This window comes from Ailuropoda melanoleuca, chromosome 11, assembly GCF_002007445.2.
Source record: "Ailuropoda melanoleuca isolate Jingjing chromosome 11, ASM200744v2, whole genome shotgun sequence".
In the NCBI taxonomy this organism is placed as follows: Eukaryota; Metazoa; Chordata; class Mammalia; order Carnivora; family Ursidae; genus Ailuropoda; species Ailuropoda melanoleuca.
This window is the reverse complement of record NC_048228.1, coordinates 17739802-17764644: the sequence shown is the minus strand read 5'-3', so window position 1 is coordinate 17764644 and position 24843 is coordinate 17739802. Positions and strand designations below refer to the sequence as shown.

At 34.3% G+C, this 24843-nt stretch overlaps 1 protein-coding gene across 1 annotated transcript in view; it reads right to left on the bottom strand.

The window, feature by feature from the left end:
• Positions 1-24843, bottom strand: part of LOC100465545 (bifunctional heparan sulfate N-deacetylase/N-sulfotransferase 4) — a 270808-nt gene that overhangs the window by 97085 nt on the left and 148880 nt on the right. The window contains exon 4 of the mRNA XM_034671694.1: positions 21776-21930. Coding sequence (XP_034527585.1) covers positions 21776-21930 — 155 coding nt within the window. The remainder of the gene's footprint in view (positions 1-21775; positions 21931-24843) is intronic.

The window sequence follows — 24843 nt, the reverse complement described above, 5'->3', positions numbered from 1 at the left end:
TACAGACTATATAAAAATAGGGTTGCCATTTTTCAAAACCTAGAGTAAAATAAAATGCATTTAGCACTAAACATCTAATAGTAACTGAAATGACCTCATTTAATTTTTCTTTGATTGTTTCTACTGATCGTATCTGCTTGCAGTTACTAATACCTAATATTCATGAAGTGTTTTCACATTTATGTCTAACGAGATTCTCATAATTGTCCTGTGAGGTGGCCTGGATGTTACTATCAAATGTGGAAACTGAGGCTCAGGGAAGGCAAATGACTTGCTCATGTTGCTCAATATTAAAGTTAAAATTATAACCAAGTCTTTAATTCATGGATTTTTCATTTGCTTTTCTAAGTTGCTACTACTGTGACCCCTGCTCAACCCAACCCCAGTTAATGATTGGAAGCACTTTATAGACAAAGAGAATTGACTTCAATATGTATTTCTGAACTGGAACTCCGATCCACTTGGAGTGGTTTTCACTTGGAGAGATTGTAAAGCAAAATTCTACATTTCCCAAACTTCTCTGCAGCTATTATTTTTTATACAAACACAATTCAGCCAATTAGAAGTACTCAGGACATATTTCAGAAGGCAGTAGGTGGGCAAATGCTAAAGTGTGGCAGCTCCTGGCCCCTGTTGCTGACACATGAGGTCATGAAAACAGGAAGATTTCCTGAAGCAGTATTTGGTGCCCAATTGCAGGGAGGCAGTGGAAACTTATTGCTTCTGCTGGAGCTCCAGTGGCAGCTCTTGAAGTGGCTGTTCCCTAGGGAACCAGTTCTGTCTGGCTTTGTGAGTCCCTTGAGAAATACAGCCCAGAATCTGCTCCATCAGCTCTTCTAAAGTTTTTGGAAGTACTTAAATAGCCAAATAAAAACTCCCCCTGTTTAAAATAACTCTAAATGGCTTCTGCCTTTACCATGGAATCCTGACTGATACAGGTAGTTTTTGCCCCTTCGTAATAAGTATGAAACATTGAAAGGGTTCATACGAGATGTCAGTGGTTTGAATTCTAGGAAAACAGAGGAAAAGTTTACTAAAGCACTGCTCAATATTTCTTCAAGAAAACCCATTGAATATGGCAAACACCTGTTTGTCTAGTTAGATAATCTCATGTAATAATGTAATATGTATGACTGTTTAATTTTATGTACTGGTCAGCCAGTGGTAATGTACAGAGAAAATAAATATGAGACCAGTTTACTTAAATAATAAATACCACAGGTATTTAACATAGGCCAACATGTGATGAAACTGTATAATGTAGGTGACATAAANGGTGTCAGGGTTGCTGCAAATAACCTCACAAGTTATTTACTGAACATCTCCAGGGGGCACTATTCACACTGGACATGATGCAGCGTCACTGCAGAGAAGGAATAGGTGTGGATCATTTAGGTCCTGGATATATTGTGGAGCCACAGGATTGGATGATTGATTGAATAGAAAACATGAGAGAAATGCTCAACTAGCAGGATAGGGTTTCCAAGTGAGACTGGGAAGTTAAAAAATTAAACAGGTTTTGGGGAGAAAGATAGGACATATGTTTGACATTAGACATCCAACTGGGTAGGTCAGGTAAGAAGTCAAATAAACAAGTTTAGGATTCAGAGGAGAGAGTTCATCTGGAGATCAAAATTTGGTGAGTTATTAATACATAAATTTTATTTAGAGTCAGTCATAAGACTTATTAGGATCATCAACAGAATGAATGCATAAATAGAGAAGTCTAAGGCTAGATCTTTGGGGCATTTAACATTACATAGGGAGAAGAGGAGAACTCCAGGAAATATACTGAGAAAGATATCTCAAGTGAGATCAGAGGAATACCGGAATCCACAACAAAATGAGAGCCAACTGAAGAAGACGTTTGATAAAAGAGTCTGAATGTCAAGTGCTGCTAATTGATGAAATAAAATGAGAAACTAAGAATTGCCCATTGGTTTTACTACTGGATGTGCACTGGTGAACTGGGTAAGAGTTCAGATGGACAGGTGAAGCGAAAGCACATCAGAATGGATTTAAGAGAGAATGGGAGGACCTGCAATGGTGACAGTGAGTATTAACAACTATTTCAAGAAGTTTTGTTAAAATGGAGAGTCTAGAAATGGTGCCGTAGCTGGAGGGAGCAGCAAACCTAAGCACAGGATTACCTAAAGATGGGAGTAATAGCAGTATGTTTGTACAAAGAGGGAAATGATTTAGGAGAGAGGGGAGAATTGCTTGAATAATGCTCTCTTGAACAGTTGGAATGGTGTGGATTAAGTGCAAAAGTGGAGAATTTGGCCTTTGTGTTTCTAGTTCCTTTATTCATCATTTCCAAGCCAAGATTGTGTGCTTCCCTCATGGGATGCCAGTCCACAATTTGTATTTATGTCATTATTAACACAGCTTATGTTAATAAGTGGTACGAACATATTCCACAAGCTTTTACTAAATAATTATGGCCACTGAGTAACTGTCTGTAAAAATTACTATAATTACATATATTTTTCTGTGACTATGTTAAAATCATACCTTTTATCATATTTTCTTTTTGTTATCATCATGTTGAAGGGGTAGTTGTAGTAATGGGAGCATGTGGAAGTTTTCTTCTTTTTTAAAAAGATTTTGCTTATTTATTTTGAGAGAGAGAGAGACAGAGTGCAAGCGAGAGGAAGTGCATGAGCAGCGGGGGAGGCATAGAGGAAGAGGGACAAGCAGACTCCCCACTGAACAGGGAGCCTGATGAAGGGCTTGATCCCAGGATCTGGGATCATGATCTGAGCCAAAGGCAGATGCTTAACTGACTGAGCTACCCAGGCACCCCGGAAGTTACCTTCTAATTTATTGATTTTTTTTTCAGTGAAATAAGGTCATCAGCTGAGAATGAGGATGGGGGGAGATGTGGGCAGTTTGCAGAAAGGATACAAGAGTGGTCTAGGAGAATAGGATGATGAACAAAGTGAGGACTTGCAGTGTAACTTCTGGGAAGTTTGAGGGTCTGCTTGAGGTCTGTGGTCAAGGTTTTAAAGTGAGAAAAGTCAAATGTTGGCCCCAGCCAAACATTCAGTTTCAGGGGTACAGGCATAGACTAGGTGGAGATTTGGATCCAAACAAGGTTGAGGCTTTGCAGTATGATGAACCAAGAAGTTCAAAGGGGTTCAGGGTCTATTCAAGGGAATGCTTATGCCAATTGTCTCTTGAAATAAACAGAATAAGGAGGAAAGCAAGAACCTGAGAAGAGTGAAGGGTGGCAGAGATGTGGTATGAGAATATCTTATGAAATGCCAGACTGCATTTCAGGACCTTTCTACCTTCATTGATGCCTCTGCTACATGGGAAGATTTAGTTCTATATTTAATTTAGGAGCAAGAGAAGCAGTACCAGATATTAAGTATTTAGAGCTTCTCACAATGCCTTTAGCCTGAAAGAAATGATAACATTAAAGATTCTTAGATGTGTTAAGAGTCAGACAGAAACAAGAATAGTATTATCCATCCCATTATGGCACCATTCCTATAGTTACTGTAAGCAGATACATGCGAAAAGAAGGTACTCAAAATAATTTTGATTAATACAAATTACACTATCTTCACAATATGTTTCATTTGTAATTTTATCTCAACTAAATAATATACCTAATTCATCTTGCCATATCTTCTCTCCATTCTTAGTACCTCAAGAATTTATACACATTATATATTAGATATTTTAAAAAATTTATTATTATTATATTATTATTATTATATCCTCTGATTGCCTATGTTCATGGAATAAAGCACTATTTTAGGTGGGATGGCTAGGGTGTGTGTGTGTGTGTGTGTGTGTGTGTTATGTGAAGTAGATATGTCAAAGAGGGCAACTTGCACTTTTTAAGGCTGGCTAGAATGCCCTTGATTTTCTGATTTTGAACACATTTCTAAACCTTTTGGGTGCTTACACAATTATATAGCCAATGGGTTGGAATCAGTAATTTAAACACATTACTTTTGCAGATATAGATTTGCATAAACTGTTACTTTCTCTGAGCCATGGAATATATTTCTAACATTATTTTGAGTACAGCTGAGATTTCTCTTAGGAGTCATTTTTCCTCTTAATGTCAACTTAATGCATTTATAGAAAAATGCATTAAACATTTGGTATAGGCATGTGCCATCTCTCAGGTTGTTAATTCCTACACCTACCTCCAAAATACAGGGTCTTATTACATTTTAAAATCCTTCTGTGACATCCTGTGCCTTCTTTAAGAGTTAAAATGTTCATATCTGTGATTATTTCCAATATTGGGGAACCTTTACTACCATGTGAAATAGATTAAATTTCATTAGACAAAAAGTAAGTTTATGTTAATAAATGGTACCTATATATTAATTAAAAAACCCTTAAATTACAATCACTTAAGGAACTGCCTATTCAGATGATTAAATTATTATACTTTTCTGTAGATACGTTGACATGTTTCAGATCAAAATCATACCAAAATATTATATTTCCATTTTGTTATCATCATGTTAAAGAGATATCATATTTGGAAATCAAAGCATTGATACAGTTAGCATCTCAAAACAGCCTGACTTCAAGCACTCTAATTCTCCTGGATTATCAATCAATTTTAGCTCTCTCCACTGTCAGCATGCTTGGAAACAGTTTCTCATAGTCCTATATTGCTCAAGTTACTGCAGATATGACTGCAGGGGACCGAAGTGTCAACTATAAAGAGGTAATCATGGAATGATGAAAATGTCCAGCCACTACAGATAAAATAGGAAAGAAATGATCAAGTTGAAAGAATTTTTCAAATTGAAAAAGGCCAAAGAGGAAAAAAAAAGAAAAATATATGGTAACAAGCACCTTTGATGGATTATCCAACTTGAATAGGGTTTACTTGGTATAGCAGGAGTTAAGTAAAAAAAAAAAAAAATTCTTGAAAATCTTGGCTCTTGATTATTTCACAGTCATTTAATAATTAAAAACAAGTTTGGTCAGTGAAGCAGTTAAATTAAAATCTGTCAGTGAAAGTTAATTATGCTATTATTGACCATTCTAAGAATCTACTCACAAAACTACTGTCTTGATTGATAAATAGGCATAAAACCTGTTACGAAGGCTTCTTAAAAAGTTTTGGGCTGTTATGTTCAGGGCATTCTACATAAATATTCCTTTGGAGGATCTGCAAATTTTAAACAGTGGGGCAATTTGAATGTAGGCGAATGTCAAAACAGCTGAAGAGGAAAAACACAATGTGAAAGCGTTGTGTAGGGAATGGGTTCAAACTCTGTATCAGAAAGACAAAAATGAAAACAAGAAACAGTGGCCTAAAAAAGAGAAGAGCTTACTTAAGTAATGGGAATTTGGGAGATAAGCAGTTGGTTCAGAGGTTCAAGAATGACGGAAGTGAGGTCTCTTATTCTCTCAGCCTTTCCTTCATAGTTTTAAGATGCTGTCTTAGTTTTAGCCAATAGGATCAAATACAAGGCAAAATAAAGGAGCAAAGGCAAAGGGTAGAAGGGCAAGCCTCAGCTGTATCTAACCCGCTTTCCTGGAGCCTTATACCACAACTTATGCTTATATCTAAATGGCCAGAAATATGTTAATAGTCTCCTACCTGAAACCAAAGGTGAAAAATCAGTCCTTTCACCACACACATGGCTCCACAAGCAAACTGTGGGTTCGTTCAGTAAGGAAGAATGTAAAGAATGGGTACTGAGTATGCATTTAGAAGTGACAACCAAGGACTAAAGACATCTGTTCCCTGAAATGAGAATGCAGAAATGAGAATGCCTGTGCCCTATTGCTAAGCGGTCCACTTCCTAATCTTATGTACAAAAGGCACACAAGAAGAATGATCCAGAAGGTTATAGAAGAACAACGAATTAGAGAACATTAATTAGGAACATTGGGAGATGATAGAAGAATCTGGAGAATTAGTGTTTCAAATGGTATAAAGAGTTCTACGCAAAGGTGATCAGAACGGTTGGATTTAGGTCTCTGAGGCCCTGAGGCCTAGAGTATAAAGTTCCTGCATGTTCTGGCCCCGCATGAGCTGCTCAGGCTCATCTCCTAATTCCCAGTTCAAAGCTTGCTCTGACACCAAATCAATTTCTTCTTCCTTTCCTCAACATTTTATGATCTTTTTGGAGATTCATAAAGGTACGGATTATCAGAAGTGTATTTTACATTCTACAATTTGCATACTTCTAAGGACACAGGAGGTTACCAATAATCACTGATGGATAAATGTGCATTAATTACGGATTCATGGAATACTGTTCATCATTATGATTGCAATTTGATATACTTTCCTCTGGATCATTACGTGTGTGGGTCACAGTTTGACAAACTTGTACTCTGAAGAGCTATGTAGTAAATATTTTAGACTTGGACAGCAACATAATGCCTCTGTCATATATTTTTCTTTGTTTGTTTGTTTTTTACAATCCTTTAAAAATGTAAAACCAATCCTTAGTACACCAACCATATAAAAACAGACTGCAAGCCAAATCCCACAGGCGGTAGTTTCCAGACCCACTGATGGGTTGTTGCTGAAGCAATATATATTTTACTAGAAGAGTGGAACATGTTTTTCAGGGATTATCTTGTGCTCTTTTGCACACTGCTCTCTCTGCCTAGGTGCTCCTCTCCTGTCTTCTGCCTCAAGCACACTTACTCATTTTTCACTTGTGTTATCTCAATGGGCTTTCCTGTTTTTTAAAATTTTTACTTCCCCTTATAATTAACCAGTGTCTCCTCTGTGGCTCTACTATAGTCTGTACATTTCTCCCAAAAAGCAAAAACCATTGTCTTATTACACTTAAGTAAAATCCCTGAGAATAAGCAGCATCTCATTCATTTCCACATCCTTGATATCAAATAATTGTTTAGCAGATAATACATATTCATTAATTGTCTGTTGAGGAAAGGAAGGGAAAAAGGAAGAAAGAGAGGAAGGAAGAGTTAGTATATTTGTGTTCTTTGCAAAAAAAACGAAGGAAGAGAGAAAGAAAGGAAGGAACAAATGAGTGAAGGAAAGGAGAGAGCTACTTTTTTCATACTGGAAGAAGTATTTGAACATTTTTGGACATAATTGGAAAACAATAAGTTCAGAGTCAAGAGTTCACATGTATATGAATCAACCCTTTCTAATTTTTTTCACTTATTTCTTTAAGAATATAACTTCTATCATCCATGTTATTTTTTTCTTGGAATGTTTGGTAAGACATTAGTCTCTTTTAATTATTAAAAATTAGTGATCATATTCAGTATCGAATTATGGATAGAATAGAGAACTGAAAGGTAAATGAGAATATCTTATACCTGTCCCCAGCTTGCATACTACATAACCTTGAAAAAGTCATTTGGTGGTGTCATCGTTACCACCAACCTCTTATTTCAAAAGGATGATCATATGTTTCTTGAAGAAATATGGTGAAAATGATGGTAGCCAGGATGATGATGATGAAGATGACGATGACAACAAATATTTTTGGAACACTTACGTGCCAAACACTTTGCTAAGCATCACACGTATACAAACATGTACGTACATCACCTAATCCTCGTAAAAACCTATGAGGTCCAAACCACTATCATCCCCATTTTACATATTTGAAAATAAAAAGCACAAAAATTTTAAGTTGTTTGCTAAGGTCACCCATGTAGTATGTGGCAAAGATGGAATTTGAATTAAGGTAGGTCTGAAGCCCAATGCCTGGGCTTAACTAATACACTGAACAATTAGGCAATGGCCTGCACAGGGTAAGCTCGTGTCACAAAAGATTCTTATGTGTATAAACAGCTAGGGCTTTGTTTTCTTCAGAGCAACATAACTTTGTCTTTTGTATTTTGTGCATAGTTTACTGTTCTGTATAATATAAACAAAACTTACTATTTAGAGGAAATATTTATTTGCCTTAAAGCAAGTAAATTAAATATTAACAACTACTTTAGGCAGTTAGCAGCGTATCTCCTGGGGGGAAATCCTCTGCTTTAATTGTTTCATGTATCAGCACTTGAAAAGAATTAGATCTCTTCTAGTTAATCTTAAAAAATTATTTAAATCCATAAAAACCATAAAGCAGAAGAAATGACTTTCAAGGCTTTACATTTACCAAAAAAATAATGATAACAAGGTATTCGGAAGAGATAGATGCAAGCCTTGATAGATTTACATTTAAAACATTTTGAATGATATAAGTAGTTCATTTCCTTCAATTATTGCTGCCCAATATTAAAGTTAATTTTGTAGGTGGCATTTATTCCTTTGAGGTTAAACATGTTCAGAGATAAAACAGCTCCTCGACAGAAAAAAGATGCTGCAATTAAAATAGGAATTTGGGGGATGGGGGGGTCTAATATTGCCCTCTGCTAGGAAAATCAAATAGATAAATATGTATTGTAGAGATTTTCTAAGGGAAATTCTTTCATCTACCTTCCAATACCAGACCAGCAAGTCAAAGACTTACCAAGATACAACACATGACAACAAAAGCCATTTTCCCCTCTAAATCCATTGCTAAACAGTATGAATATTAATAGCTAATGAAATACCAATTCTAATTTTCAGGCAAAAAGTTCATGCTATTCTTCATGTTGTAGTTTTGGTGAAAATAGGAATTGATGAAAACCTTAGAGACTGCTTGAATAAGCTATCTAAGAACTTTATTAAACAATATCATTCTACTTGTAAAAAGGGTAAAAAGTCTTCGGACAGTGGGTAGCTAAAAGAAAAAAATATTTCCACTTATTATGCAATACGCCAATCATTACACCATTTACACACTTCCATTTTCCTTATTAACCTTTTAAGTTTTTATACAATAACATCTGCCTCAATACAGAAAGAAAGGTCTGTGTTCTTCAACAATTTTCCAACTTTGCAGAGGTCATCTACATATTACCTTAATTATCTGGACTACAGTTCATAAAAGGACACTAGAAAAACAGGGCACATAAACTGGTTCATTTTACCTCAGGTGACACTGGTTCACCCAAAGGTTATCACAGCTTTTGCTTGGGGTGGTTTATGGTGCAATTGACAGACCACTGGATTAGGAACCACAAAGCAGAGTATGGGTTCTCAGTGTGACCATTTACACATGGGCTCAGTTTTCTCATTTGTGAAATTGAATGCTTTAACTATCACTTCGAAACAAGCTTAAGAAGCTTGCTGTAGGGGCGCCTGGGTGGCACAGCGGTTAAGCATCTGCCTTCGGCTCAGGGCCTGATCCCGGCGTTATGGGATCGAGCCCCACATCAGGCTCTTCCGCTATGAGCCTGCTTCTTCCTCTCCCACTCCCTGTGCTTGTGTTCCCTCTCTCACTGGCTGTCTCTATCTCTGTCAAATAAATAAATAAAATCTTAAAAAAAAAAAAAGAAGCTTGCTGTACCTTATTTCCAAGCTCAGAGCAACACAGATTTATAGAATTTTAGAGATATCACGGACCTCAATGGTTATCTAGTTTGACCACTTCATTTCAGCAAAATAGGAATCTGGCTGCTATATTCATGTAACATGACAATGGCTAGAAGAGAAAGTTATTAATCTTACAAACCATAAATTGGAAAACTTGAAAAAGTAGATGCAAAAATTCAAAAATTTAAAGAACACAGTTTTGGAGCAAATAGTCCACAAATTCTCAGCAGACTCTGAGAGCACAGTAAAATCATTTGTATTAACAGTGAAAACCTTTAGTCCTTGTGAAAAATGAGATATGATGCTTAATATGCGTTTATTAATTTAAAAGCAGTAAGTTATGTATTTTAGAAAGTTACTCTCTGAAATGGTTAAAATAATAAATCACCCAGATGCTAAACTTCTCAGTGACAAATGGATAAATCACACGTTGTAATACAAATATTCCATTTTGATATAGCATATATTAAAGACTGAATCTATAGGTGTATAATTTTGAGTATCCTGGATAAAACACACAAGTGTTAATAGGAAGGTATAAAGAATTATGATGGACAAATATTGTCAGGGTAAAGGAACATGGTGGTAAGTATATTGTGTCTATAAATGATATTTTTGAACAATATATGAGAAATGTATGCATATTTAACATAAAGAGAAAATAATTAATAGTTATAACGATGAAGAGATATCTCTACTGACCACATGGTACATATACAGAAATACTTTTAAACTGTTATAAAGTGCCATCTATAAGTAAATGCTCTGTATTCAGTAACAAAATCATTTAAGTGCTCATATAAGTGAGCTTCAAGTTTTCTGGATGCTCTTCTAGAATCTTCCCACTGTGATTTTATTATTTTCTTCCTTCCTAAGACCATTTTACTCATCATAGGTTTCCAATAAGTATTAGTAAATATATTCAAGATCATGCGAATATTCCATTTACTAAATATTTAGCAAATTTTTACTGCTCTGTCTTCCAAGGAAATGCCATTAATATTTGATTTCATTATTCAATGTTTTTTCAACTTAAAAACACTTTCTGCCTACCCTGCTTTAGGATTTAAAGTACTGATACAAAAAAAAAAACAGATACAGCAGATTTAACAAACAAATTATTTCAAAACCACGGTGGGTTTTAATTTGAAAACCCAGTCTAGAAATTCTAGCACATCAGGGGAAATTACTGGAGACTTTCGAGTATTAGCCATTAAAATATCGGATGGGAACATGGGGCATGGAAAACAAGGGGTTAGGTAAAAAGGCTGTAAGGGCTATTTTAAGGGAGTCTGAAGGGCTTTTCAGACAAAATGTGACAGGATCTGAATTAGAAGTTAACAGGGTCACTATATCTGCTTTGATAAGAATAGATTCAAGAGGGCCAAAAGTGGAATTGGACACCAGTGGGGCACTATTGTAAATTAGTCAAGATATGATGGTAGAATTCTGACTTCTGGAATGGTGCTGTGAGGAGCTCTGTGGACTCTCTCCCAGCAAAACAATCATAACTTACAGAAATTATTCAAAAAAGAACCATTTAGGGGCACCTGGCTGGCTGAGTTGGTTAAGCTCTGCCTTTAGCTCAGGTCATGATCTTGGGTCCTAGGTTCCAGGTCCTGGGATTGAGCCCTGCATCATTGGGCTCTCTGCTCAGTGGGGAGTCCACTTCTCCCTCTCCCTCTGTCCCTTCCTCTGCTCATGCAATCTCTCTCCCTTTAAAATAAATAAAATCTTTTAAAAAACCCTAACCATTTAAAATCTCTGGAAAATAAACCAAGGATGTACAGCAAATGATGAAACATTATTGAAGAAAATCTAAGAAGACTGGTAAGAAGAGTGAAAATATATACCAATTCAGTCATGATCCACGCCCTTCCCCACTTGCCTCAGTTTAGAATGACAAAAGGAGGGTGCAGCCAGGAACACGGGTTTCTCTCTCTTTGGATTCCAGTCTAAAGCTGTGATTCTCCCTGGGAGTGGCAGGCCATGAGAATTTCTCATGCCCTTAGCTCTGCTCACAGAAGTTCTACTCTAGGCAAGAGCAACTGAGAGATCTAGGCTCTCTTCTTCAGTTGTACCTCAGTGCCAGAGACCAATAATACTGAAGCCATGATTTGTCCTTGCTCCAGCTCAATTGTAGGGTGGTGGTTCTAAGCCAGGAGAGCCAAACTGAGAAGACCAGAGACGACCATCCCAACCTAGCACCCTGCTCATAAATATGGGTGTCACTTTGAGAGAAGAAGATCGTCATCCCCACTTCAGCTCCAGAGCAGTGGATGCAAAGATTTTGCCCAGGGGAAGATGTAGGTCATAGAAAGAGAGAGCTCCTAAATCCTTTCCAACGGAAGTGACTTTATTTGGGACAGAATATGGAAAAGTTCAAGCGTAAGGTCACCCTTGAAAACAATGGAGATTTTGATGGTAAGCAATTTAGAGGAGGCTGTTGTTATTTTAATTAAAATTCACAACAAGCTAATAATAGACCAAACAAGAAGTTTAATAGAGAGAACCAAGGAAAAGGACAGCTAAGAACACTCTTGTGGTTGGAAAAAGTCTCATAGACCTTCTTCAAACTACTTTCTGCAAAAAGGAATGCACTTTATTGATTCAGTTTATGGTAAAGTCTGCACCTTAAGGCATTATTGGAAAACTGTAGAGCATGCTGCAGGTAATTAATGGAGTTTCAAATTGGTAAAAACAAGAACAAAAAGAGACAATACTACTACCTTTATAAAACTCAAAAGAGCCATAAGGGATATTATGAACACTCTATGCTAAAAATTTAGCTAACTTAGGTGAAATGGATAAATTCGTAGAAACACATGAAGTACTAAAACTGATTGAAGTGGAGCTAGAAAATCCAAATAGATTTGGATTTGGATCTAACAAGTAGAGATTGATTTCATAATTTAAAAGTTTTCCACATGGAAGAGCCAGGCCAGGCAATTTCACTTGTGAGTTCTACCAAACATGTAAAGACTTAATACCAATCATGGACAGATTCTTTCAAAACACGGAGAGGAGAGAGTATTTCTCAACTAATTCTATGAGGCTAGTATTAGCCTACCACCAAAACCAGACAAAGATATCATGATAAAAGACAAGCACAAACTATCTCTTTGAATGTACATGCAAAATCTTCAACAAAGTACTAATAATTAAATTCAGCAAAATATAAAAAGCATTATACACCAGGACTAAGTGAGATTTATCACAGGAATGTAAGGTTAGTTTAACATCTAAAAAACAAATTAGCACAATACATCATATCAATAAAATAAACAGAAAACATAATCAACTGAATAAACTTCCCTCAAAATGTATGAAAATGTCAACATTCTTTAATAATAAAAATATTCAACTGAGTAGGAATAGATCGAGGAACTTTAACTTGATAATGGGTATCTACAAAAAACCTGTAACTAGCATCATGCTTAATGATGAAATAATGGATGCTTCCCTTCTAAGTTCAGGAATAAGACAAGGATTTTTGTGCTTGTCATTTCTATTCACCCTTATAGGGGAGGTTCTCACCAAGGAAATTGGACAAGAAAATGATATAAGATGTATCCAGATTAGAAAAGAAGTGAAACTATCTTTATTTACAAATGATAAGATCTTACATACAAATTATCCTGAAGAATCCACTAAAATAACTCTAGAACTAGTAAATGAATTCAGCAAATTTGAAGGTTAAAAGATCCATATACAAAAATCAATTGTACTCCTCTCTATAAAAATAAATAATGTGAAAGTGAAATTAAGTAACAATTTCATGTACAATAGCATCAAAAAGAAAACAATACTTAGGAATGCATTTGATAAAAATGTGGAACACAAACTCTGAAAATTAGAAAGTATTGTTGAAAAAAAATCTAAGGAAGACCTAAATAAATGGAATAACAGCCCATGTACCTAGATCAGAAGACTTAATATTGTTAAGATGGGAGCATTTCCCAAATTGATCTGTGGATTCAATGCTATCCTGTCAGAATCCCAGCTAGCCATTGTGCAGAAATTGATAAGCTGATTCTAAAATTCATATGAAATTGCAAAGGACCCAGAATAGACAAAACAATTTTGAAACAAAAGAACAAAGTTGGAGGACTCACAATTCCCAATATCAAAACTTATGAATATACAGTAATCAAAATGATGAGATCTAGCACAAGGGCAGGCATAGAGATAAATGATAGAACCAAGAGTCTAGAAATACTTCTTTACATTTAAAGTCAATTTATTTTTGACGGAAGAACCAAGACAATTTGGTGGGGAAAGAATAGTCTTTTCAACAAATAATGCAGGTATAACCAGGTATCACATGTGAAAGAATGAAGTTGTATTTCACAAAAGAATTAACTAAATGCATCACAAAACCACACATAAGAGTTCATACTATATAACTCATAGAAGCAAATATAGGAGTACACTTTTATGACCTTGGGTTAAGCAAAGCCCTTTTAGGGTTGACGCAAAAAGTATAAGGCACACAAAAAAAGATAAAATGGACCTTATCAAAATTAAAAACTTTTATGTTTCAAAAGACACTGTTCAGAAAGTGAAAAAACAATCCACATATGGAGAAAATATTTGCAAATCATAGGTCTGATAAAGTACTTGTATAAGAATACACAAAAATTTCTTGCAAGTAAATAACAAAAGGTCACTAACTCAACTAAAAAGTGAGAGGAGATCTGAATAGACATTTCTCCAATGAAGAGATATGAGAGCTGAGAGGCATATAAAAAGATGCTCAACATCATTACCATTAGGGAAATACAAAGCACAACGTAATTTGATACCACTTTGTACCCACTAAGATAGTTACAATAGAAAAGACAGTTAATAACAAGGGTTGACAAGGATGCTGAGTAATTAGAATCCTTATGCACTGTTGGTGGGAATGTAAAGTGGGGTAGACAATTTAGAAACAGTCTGGCAGTTTTTCAAAATGTTAAGCATAGAAATGCCATTGACCCAACAGTTCCACTCCTGGGTAAGTATAACGATAAATGAAAATATATGTCCATGCAAAAATTTGCAAATGAATGTTTCTAGCAACATATAAAAAATAACCAAAAAGTAGAAACATGTCTATCAACTGATGAATGGATAAATAAAATATAACATAAACATAGCAATGGAATATTACTTGGATATAAAAGGAACAAAGTACTGATACATGCTACAATGTAAAAAAGCCAATCATAAAAGACCACACACATATTTTATTATTCCATTTATATAAAATAAAATGTTCAAAATAAGAAAATCTATAGAAATGGAAAGTAAATTAATAATTCCCTAGGTTTGGAGGAGCTGGAGAAAGGGGAATGACTGCTAATGGGTACAGACTTTTTTTGGAGGTGATAAAGATGTTTTAAAATTCTTTCTTATGAAGTTTGCACAAATCTGTGGATATACTAAAAATCACTAAATTTTATATGGATGAATTGTATATGTTAATATCAACATCAATAAAACGGATAAAAAATACAAGTATAATTTAGACTAAGCACTTAGTAGTAGAGGTGATAAGAATTCAACGGCTCTAAATATATTTTCAACTAAAGGCAATGGATTGGATGAAAGAAAGAGAAGTGTTAGATGAATCAATATTTTTGGCTTAGTGGGATATAATTGGCATTAAGCTTCAGAATAAAGACTTGGAGTTCAATGGTTTAGTTCATATGCAAATATTTTTCAAATTAGTGAAGAAATAAATGTGACTTCTATCATACAGGAGTCCCTATGTCTCTTATTTCTAATTAGATGTGAAGGCAGCTTTTGACTTCCAATGATTTCTGCCTATTGGTATTTGCTACCTTGTTGAATTCCCCTCCCTTTAATGATGTGCTGGACTTAATGACTATCTTCTAATAAGTAGTGTATAGTAAAAATGATGGGATCTCATTTCTGAGATTAGGTTTATAAAAGTTCAGAATCTCTCAAAAGTTCACACGATTGCCAAAAATCTTTCAAATTGGTCTATGCTTGGATGTTTTGCTTCTTTATATTTTATTTAAATGCTTCATGCTTATGTAAGTATCTATTCTGCTGAGTGCACAGACTGCCTTTTTCATTATTGAACGTTCAAAATACATTATTTGCTACCTAGTGAACTTTCATTAAGTCAATATTTGGTCACAATTTTATTTTCTATTTAATATTCTTACCTTCTCTAAATTTTCTATCTTTGAAATACCCTATTAACTATAATTATCAGGTTTTTTGATATCTTGTATTTCTTGTACAGCATAAGTCTGTATACTGCGTAATTTAGTAAAGATATAAGCATAGCAGCTATTGAAAGGCAGCTCTCTCTCTGTTTTGTATCTTTGTGCCATGAATTCCAATATTACCCTCCTTTTATTTTTTTAATTAAAACCTCTACATAAAGATACTTAAAGATTTTCCATAGTTACTCTTTGATGAGTCTGAGTTTTTATGAGAACAATTTAAATGTCAGCATTTTTCTTAACAGAAAAGCTAAGTATGGAAAAAATATACAGAGTTCATAAATATGTGTAGCATTTTGAAAGCAGAATTAAAAAACATGCCTTTATTTCAAGAATTCTTATTTATTCATAAATAAGATGAATGACTAACAAAATGTCAAGAAAAATATATAATTATTGAAAAGTTATCATTGAAGACAAGTTTTCTTCGTTTTTTGTTTTTTTCCCTTCAGNAACTATTTAACAAAATGTCAGGAAAAATATATAATTATTGAAAAGTTATCATTGAAGACAAGTTTTCTTCGTTTTTTGTTTTTTTCCCTTCAGGATATTTATGATCTACTACTACTTTAGTGAACTGAAGGTACTCATTCATTTGAAAATGTTAATGAGTCTATACACAAAACTTAAAACAACAAAATGATATGTATTAATCTCTTTTTTTCTCCACAAACCTCCTGGCTTATGCTACAGGCACTCTTGTTCTCTAGGTTTGAAAGAGAGGTGTGGGTTAAGTCAGGAGTGATTTTTGGTAACATTTGCATCAAGTGCTTTAATGTTAGCCAATGTTTCCCATTCTCTTGAGCTTTTGTTTGTCTGTTGTCATCTTTGAAACATTGCTTCTAGTTAGTGAGATGGTCAAGCAAAACAGAATGAAAGCAAAAAATGTACAGTTTACTAAAGGAAAGAATCAAAATATATTTTTTCCCTCCCTACTGCCATACAAGTTTAATATCTTATAATTAATGTATCTTGGTCGACTATACTTACCATTCAACTAACACCCTCTATACAAGCATATAGGCACTCACATGGCATATATGTTCATGTAATAGGCATGCACACAGATATATATGCACACATAAACACATTCATACACTGTATACGCATGTGTTCATGGATAAGCATATACATACACATAACCTCCTATATATACACACATGCATTCACACCACATACATAAATGTGCATGGATTTAGAAATAATAGTGCTTTGAAAACTATAGGAACTGATAACTGAATGGAGTAAAGTCACAAATTACAGAATTACCATTGCAAAATTAATATACAGAAAAATGTTGAGTTTCTTTGCACTAAAAAGGAAGTAGCAGAAAGAGAAATTGAGAAAACAATCCCATTTACAATTACACCAAAAATATAAAATACCTAAGAATAAACCTAACCAAGGAGGTTTAACATCTGTATTCCAAAAACTATAAAACTCTGATAAAAGTAAAGGAAGATGACACAAATGGAAAGATACTCTGTGCTTGTGGATTGGAAGGACCAATGTTGTTAACATATCCATACTACCCAAACAATCTATAGATTTAATACTATGCCTATGAAAATACCAATGACATTTTTCATAGAACTAGAACAAATAATCCTAAATTTATGTGGAAACACAAAAGATTACAGTTAGCCAAAGCAATCCTGAAAAAGCAGAACAAAGTTGTTGTGATCAAAACAGTATAGTATTGGCACACAAATAGACACAGATCAATAGAACAGATTAGGGAGCCCAGAAATAAACCCACAATTATATGATCAATTAATCTATAACAAAGGATGCAAGAAAATGCAATGAGAAAAAGATAGTCTCTTCAACAAATGGTATTGGGAAAACAGGACAGCTATATGCAAAAGAATGAAACTGGACAACTTTCTTATACCATACACAAAAATGTATTCAAAATGGATTAAGGACTTAAATGTGAGACCTGAAACCATAAGACATCTAGAAGAAAGCAGAAATTTCCTTGACATCAGCCATAGAAACTTTTTTTTTTTTTTTTTTTTTTTTTTAANTTTTTTTTTTTTTTTTTAGATATTTCTCCTCAGGCAAAGGGAAACAAAAACAAAATTAAACCTTTGGGACTACACCAAAATAAAAAGCTTCTGCACAGCAAGAGAAATCAACAAAACAACATTGCAACCTACTGAATGGAAGAAGATATTTGCAAATGATATATCCGATAAGGGGTTAACATCCAAAATATATAAATAATTTATACAGCTCAACATGAAAAAAACAATCTGATTAAACAGTGGGCAGAGTACCTGAACAGACAATTTTCCAAAAAAGACACAAATGACCAACAGACACATGAAAAGATGTTCAAAAACATTAATTATCAGAGAAATGCAAATCAAAACCATGATGAGATACCACTTCACAACTGTAAGAATGGTTAGAATAAAAAAGACAAGAAAGAACAAGCATTGGCAAGGGTGTAGAGAAAGGAACCCTTGTGTACCATTGGTGGGAATATAAATTAAGGCAGCCACTGTGGAAAACAGTATGGAGGTTCCTCAAAAAACTAAAAATAGAAATATCATATGATTCAGCAATTCTGCTACTGGGTATTTACCCAAGGAAAATGAAAACACTAATTAAAAAAAAAAGTACCCCTATATATGTACCCCTATGTTTATTGCAGCGTTATTACAATAGCTAGGATATGGAAGCAACCCAAGTGCCCACCCATAGAGGAATGGATAGAGGTGTGGTATATATACACAATGGAGTAGTACTCAGCCATAGAAAAGAATGGGATCCTGCCATCTGCAACAACAGGGATGGACTAGTGGGTAAAATGCTAAGTGAAATAAGTCAGGAAGAGAATGACAAATACCATATAACCTCACTCAGATGAATGATTTAAGACACAAATGAAGTAAAAAGAGAAAAAAAAAACAAACTCTTAAATACAGAGAATGACCTGGTGGTTGCCAGAGGGGAGGTAGTTGGGAGGATGGATGAAATAGATATAGGGAATTAAGAGTACATCTATTGTGATAAACACTGAATAATGGATGGAATTGTTGAATCATTATATTGTACACCTGAAACTAATATAATACTACTAACTATACTTCAATAAAAAATGTCATTGACAAAAAAAAAAAGAAATGGCAATGCTTTACAGTAATGAAAGCTCTTCTAAAATGATGAAACAGTAAAGAAACAGTGTTGCAATATATTTCTCTTTTGATTTTTAGACATATTACAACAGAAAATGAACTCTATCCATACAGAATTTGGACAAACACTACAAATAAAACCATTCTGATTGTTTAACTGCTTTTGAAACATCAATATAAAATTATTAACATGTCATTTGAATCATTTTTGTAAGTGTGAGAATAACTGTGCTTTTGACTGATAACCCCTCTGACAGCCAAGGTCCTACCAAAGAGTATCAGGTTGGAATTAAAAAAAAGAGAGATTTAAACACTTTTAACTTTTTCAGTTTAAATTGGTCATTTAGTTTGAAAATCTCTTTCCATAATTGCTTCAATTGCAAGTAGATGAGTATTTCAAGATATTCATTACAAATTTGTGGACCGATGTTCTCAATGATCACAGAATTTTAGAAATGGAATCGATCAGTGGATTACCTGGTCTAGTGCTTTTGGTTGGCAGATGAGCTGATGTAAATTAATTATCTAAAAACTTTGTGTTTAAGAGAATGAAAGAGGAAATCATTACTATTTCAGGGGTGGAAACCAAGGCATGAAGACATTAAATGAGATGCCAACTGTATTAGAACTTGTTACTTGCAGTCAGGACTAAAATACAGCCTGCCAATATCTTATGCAGAGCTTTCCGCTATCCTAGCCCATCTTGATACTGTTGATGGCTTTGAAGTGTCATCTGGATGGGGAAACATAATAATTTAATAGGAAAGAAATACATTCCCTGGCTATCTGGACAACACACTTATTGTCATCCTATGTTTACAGCTAAAGATGGGTTTTGAATGTCACTGCTTGAAGAGTCCTAAGAAGTTTTAAGGTGAACTCCAGAAGGAAAAGAACAATGTCATTTCAGTATGTGTGTTTAATAGGCCTCATTTTAGTTGTAATCTTTTGCCTATGCAACATATAATAAGATTATTTTTTACAAAATGTATTTATGGGCTTCAGTCTAGCATCTAGCCACACTGACTAAACAAATGTAATTGCTCTGAATGAACTCTAAATAGCTTTCAACATTTCATTACAAAGCAATTACATCTGAGTCTTTCCCAGTGCTTTTGGCATCGCTTTTTAAAAAAAGAAATTATACAAACAGGTGAAATCAACCATTATGAAATATAACCCACATGCTTAAAAAGCAAGCCTTCTCAGTGAAAGTGAGGCAGGGCAGGTTTAAGTAAAACGATAAACAGTTTATCATCAAGGTAACTGCAAAGAGAATTCGGCATGCTTACTCAAGGTAAGTTTATTTTTTGAAAAGGGAATATTTACTTAATTTTACAATGCTATGAATAGTACAAAATTTATTAGACATTTCTTGAAGTTATGTGATTTAAAATAATATTTGGCTTTTATAAAGCGAAACATAACTGCGTACTTGTCTGGATTTTGGAACATCATAATTGGTTAACACCTATTGAGTGCTTACTGTATTGCAGGCACTGCTCTAAGCATGTATCCTCAAATACGTATCCTCAAATATATATCATATCCTCAAATATGTATCAGTATAGTCCTATGAGGTAGTTGTTACTATTATCCCATTTTTACAGATAGGGAGACTGAGACACAGGGTAAGTAATTTTTGTTCAAGATCAAGGAAGCCATTGACAGAAGGTCGGGATTTAAACACAGGCATTCTGGTACCTGTGTCCATGATCTTAATTGCTTTTTGCAGTACACACACTTACTCGTAAGGATACTATGCACAGATCCGACACAGGTCTGGGGATTTAGAGATGGAAAGAATGGTGAACCATCAACATAATAACTAGGCATAACTTCATAAAATATCGTAGTGCTCATTTGGCCTTAGGTCTATGCCTCCTAATGTGGTTTAAAAAAAAAATGAAACATTAACAATCATGCAGTGCAGATTAATTCTTTATTTTAAATGAAAACTGTTTATTTTAAAATAGGTTTAACTGAGGCCCGGGGTCTTTGGGTGATCCATATACCCTTTGTTACTATCTGTTCCCACCGTGTGAAGATGTGAGAATGGGCATCTTTTCTTTAAATTGTTGGAGGGCCGCATGGTTTATTTAATATAGAGCAGGGTGGGCAAACTTTTTCAGTAAAGGTAAATATTTTAGGCTTTGTGAGCCGTGCGTGGTCTCTTTTGCAGCTACCCAACCCTGTTGTAGAGCAAAGACGGCTGTAGACGACCCAGAAAGGAAGAGTGTGGCCGCATTCCAGCAACGCTGCATTGATTTTCATTAAAATTTGAATTTTATATAACTTTTGTGTCACAAAGTATTATCGTGCCTTTGATTGTTAGTCGGTCATTTAAAAATGACAATCAAACAAACAAACAAACAAAACCCTCCAAGGATCCAAAGTATTTTAGCTCAGGGACTAGAAAAAGCAAGCAGCAGGCCCGATTTGGCCTCTGGGCCCTCTGATAATTTGTTAGAAATGCAAATTCTCAGTCCTCTCTAAGGATCTATTGAATCAGAAACTTCAGAATTGGGCCCAGCAGTCTGGGTTTTAAAAAATCTCTCAGGTGAAAAGGTTACATGCTGCAGTTTGAGAACCTCTGGTTCTCAATCATTGCTCTAATGATTCAATTCATCCATCCATTCATTTCTCCTTACTATAAATGCTTTTTGAGAGGTAATTATAATGTATCAGGAATACAATAGAGAAAGTACCATATTTCTTCCTCATAGGTGCAAGAATAATTCTTCCATAAAACAAAAGATGGTAACTTTCTGACAATGATCAACTTTTTGAAATAACAACACGGCCCTATACACATACACACACAAGCCTGAAACAAAGTAACACAAAACAATATGTACCCTAATATGTGTGATGCACTTTCTGATATCGTCTGTTCTTTTTCTGTTGTATTCAACCCAGTAAATTGATTTTGCAACCCACTGATATATATCACAACTCACAGTTTGAAAAATATTGCAATAAAATATGCTCACCAGTGCAAATTCCTTGTTGAGAATCATCTGTTCAACTAAAGATGACTCATTGTGGAAGAGGTGAGGCTGCATATGGCTCCACATATGAGGAAACCACCAGAACTCATCTACAGACCTAAGCAAAAGGTCATCTCCTTCATCTTCCTCTTCAGTCCCTATAAAACATAAAGTTAAAAATGGTTTAAATGAATATTTCGTATTGGCTTTAAGGTTATGTTTGTCAGTTTCTTGTTATTCTTCTTACTACTGATACATAAATCCTATTTTGCATTGTTTTAATAATAGTAAAAAGAAATGACCATAGTCTAAATTACATCGAAGGCAATGTGGCTGGGGTTGGGATGAGTTGGAGTAGGTGTGATAGACCCAAGTGCAGATAGTTTAGAACTTAGGGGCATTTCGTCACTGACACTGTATAGGATTGCTAGCGTATGGTGAGAAATGAATAAACAGACTTCATTTGAGACAACATATTTTTGTTTTAAAATTATTAGCTGATAATTCTCTTCCTTATTGCATGCACAGGGGAAACCTGATCAGAGATGATTTTTTTTTTAATTCTTAAAAATATTCTTGCATATGAATCTAAAATTGAGCTTAATATTTAACTGATGAAGTTTGTTAATTTTTTTCTGATTAGAAAAGTAATATATCCTTGAATAAGTGGGGAAAAAAAGCACAAACCAGTGATATAAGAACCTCAAAAACAAAACAAAACAAAATAAAAACAGAGATCATCATCTAGAGCTAATGAGTGGAAACATTTTGGTATTTTTCTTTTAAATCTTTTTCTACTTATTTTTTAAAAGTTGAGCTAACACTGTGTAATTACTTTTGTATACTTACATTTTTAACATAAATATTATGAGCATACGTATTTCCTATTTTGATAAAAATATTTCTTAAAACTTAAATAATGAAGTTATTAACACAATAGAACCTTGACTTGAGAACTTAAAACTAATATAAAGTTCTCATCCTCTCTTAAGAAAATTTGTTAACAGTGTTCAAGGCATAGTAAAAACCATTTGTCATGCCGCAAGTGAAAAAAAAAAAGAAAGAAATAACAACTTACTTCCCAAGGAATTCTCTTTGTTGCAGATACTAACAAACATTTTCACTGTATGAAATCATATAATTTTTGCACAATTTTATGATATGCAGTCTAATTTTAAAATATTCTGGATCAATAATGTAAGAATTGATTCCTATTTGGTCTCTAGATATTTAACTAAGTGAAGTAAAATAACAGATTCTGTCTTAGAGTGTGAGGTGTATTTATTTGGTTTATTTTTCCACAATATAGTATGTTTTACAGATGGCTGCTTAATTTATTACTAAGCAAATAAATATTAAAGGTATTTTTTTTTAAGATTTTATTTATTTATTCGACAGAGATAGAGACAGCCAGCGAGAGAGGGAACACAAGCAGGGGGAGTGGGAGAGGAAGAAGCAGGCTCATAGCGGAAGAGCCTGATGTGGGGCTCGATCCCATAACGCCGGGATCACGCCCTGAGCCGAAGGCAGACGCTTAACAACTGAGCCACCCAGGCGCCCCTAAAGGTATTTTTTAAAAGAACCTTTTCCAAACGTCTCATTTACATGTCGCATAATAAAGGTTTCACTGATCATGCAGTAAATAGTGTTGTGAAATGGTTAAAGCGTATATTTGGTTTCAATAAATACAGGAGTCCCTACTTCTGCCATTTACTTGACTATGTGATCTTGAACAAGTCAACTGCTTTGAATCTTGGTTTCCTGGTTTAAAATGGGGATGTAAATATCTATCTCATTGGGTCTTTGTGAAAAGTCAATGAGATTGATTTATTATAGCACTTAATATCATGACTTACAGATAGTAAGCATTTCATAAATATCAGGATCTCTTTCTTCTTAAAAATAATACTTGTGGGTTTATACTTACAGTGTTCTAAATTTATATATTTTTATATATTGTTGAAAACATTGCTTGCCTAGATTATTAATTTCTTAAAGTCAGAGATTGGATTCCTTTAACTTGCACTGTATTATGCCACTTCCCCAGAGCAGTGAATAGGTGAATAATTTAATTCAGTCCCTATTAACATAATGTCAGTGAACTTCAGTGCTTTCATATTTCTGCTGAAGTGCATGCCAACTTTCGTGTGTATTTATATATATGCATTATCTCTGGGACACCATTCATAATGTATAGGTCTTAAAGGGTGTAAGGATCATCAGGTTTATTTAGAGTTACTTGTAACGTTGCTGCTATACAAAAGGGTAAAGAATAGAAGTTTTGAATGTGATAAAGTCTTATGAATCATTTGAGGAGACAGAATCCTTAATTTTTGTTAACTTTAGCTAAAATTGTTAGTATGATAGACTTGCAATTCATTGACTTTGTTAATATAGAGAATATCAAACACTGAAATCTAAATGGAGAAAAGTTTATCATTTCCTCAGATGAATTTTAAGAGTGAGCTGTTTAGACCAAGTGTTTCTTATGGCCATAATTTAGCCCACTGAGGCACAGATTAGAGTTACTTTACGTCGCATGCAATGAATGAATTGATAGTTCTCCCACCCTTCTGTTGTGCTTTGAATACAGAATGTTTGAGAAATGCTTCCACTCACTTTAAACTTCACCAGTTGTGATAGAAAGTAGCAGGAAGCACAAAGTGCATACTTGACCAGGAGGGAGGTCAATTACTCAATTTAAAGGAAATTTTTAGACTATTGATATAAACAGATACATTACTGATCATAAAATATTAGTAATTTTTATACTAAAGATTGTGTTAATTTATAAACACTCCTCACAAGATTGATAGTGATACTTAAAACCTTATTTTTTCACTTCATAGATTAATTTCCCATCAGCTTACTCTTATTTTATATAGGTCTTATAATTCAAAGCCATGTGAGGCAAGCTTGTGACACTAGAAATAGCTTAATGAAAAATACGACAGCATGCCATGCTGAAGGACCAAAGCAGAATTTCAAATGTTTTAAAACCCAACTAAGTGAAAATATTAAATTTTTGAATCATTAAAAACACATATTTTTCTATGCTATTAACACATATT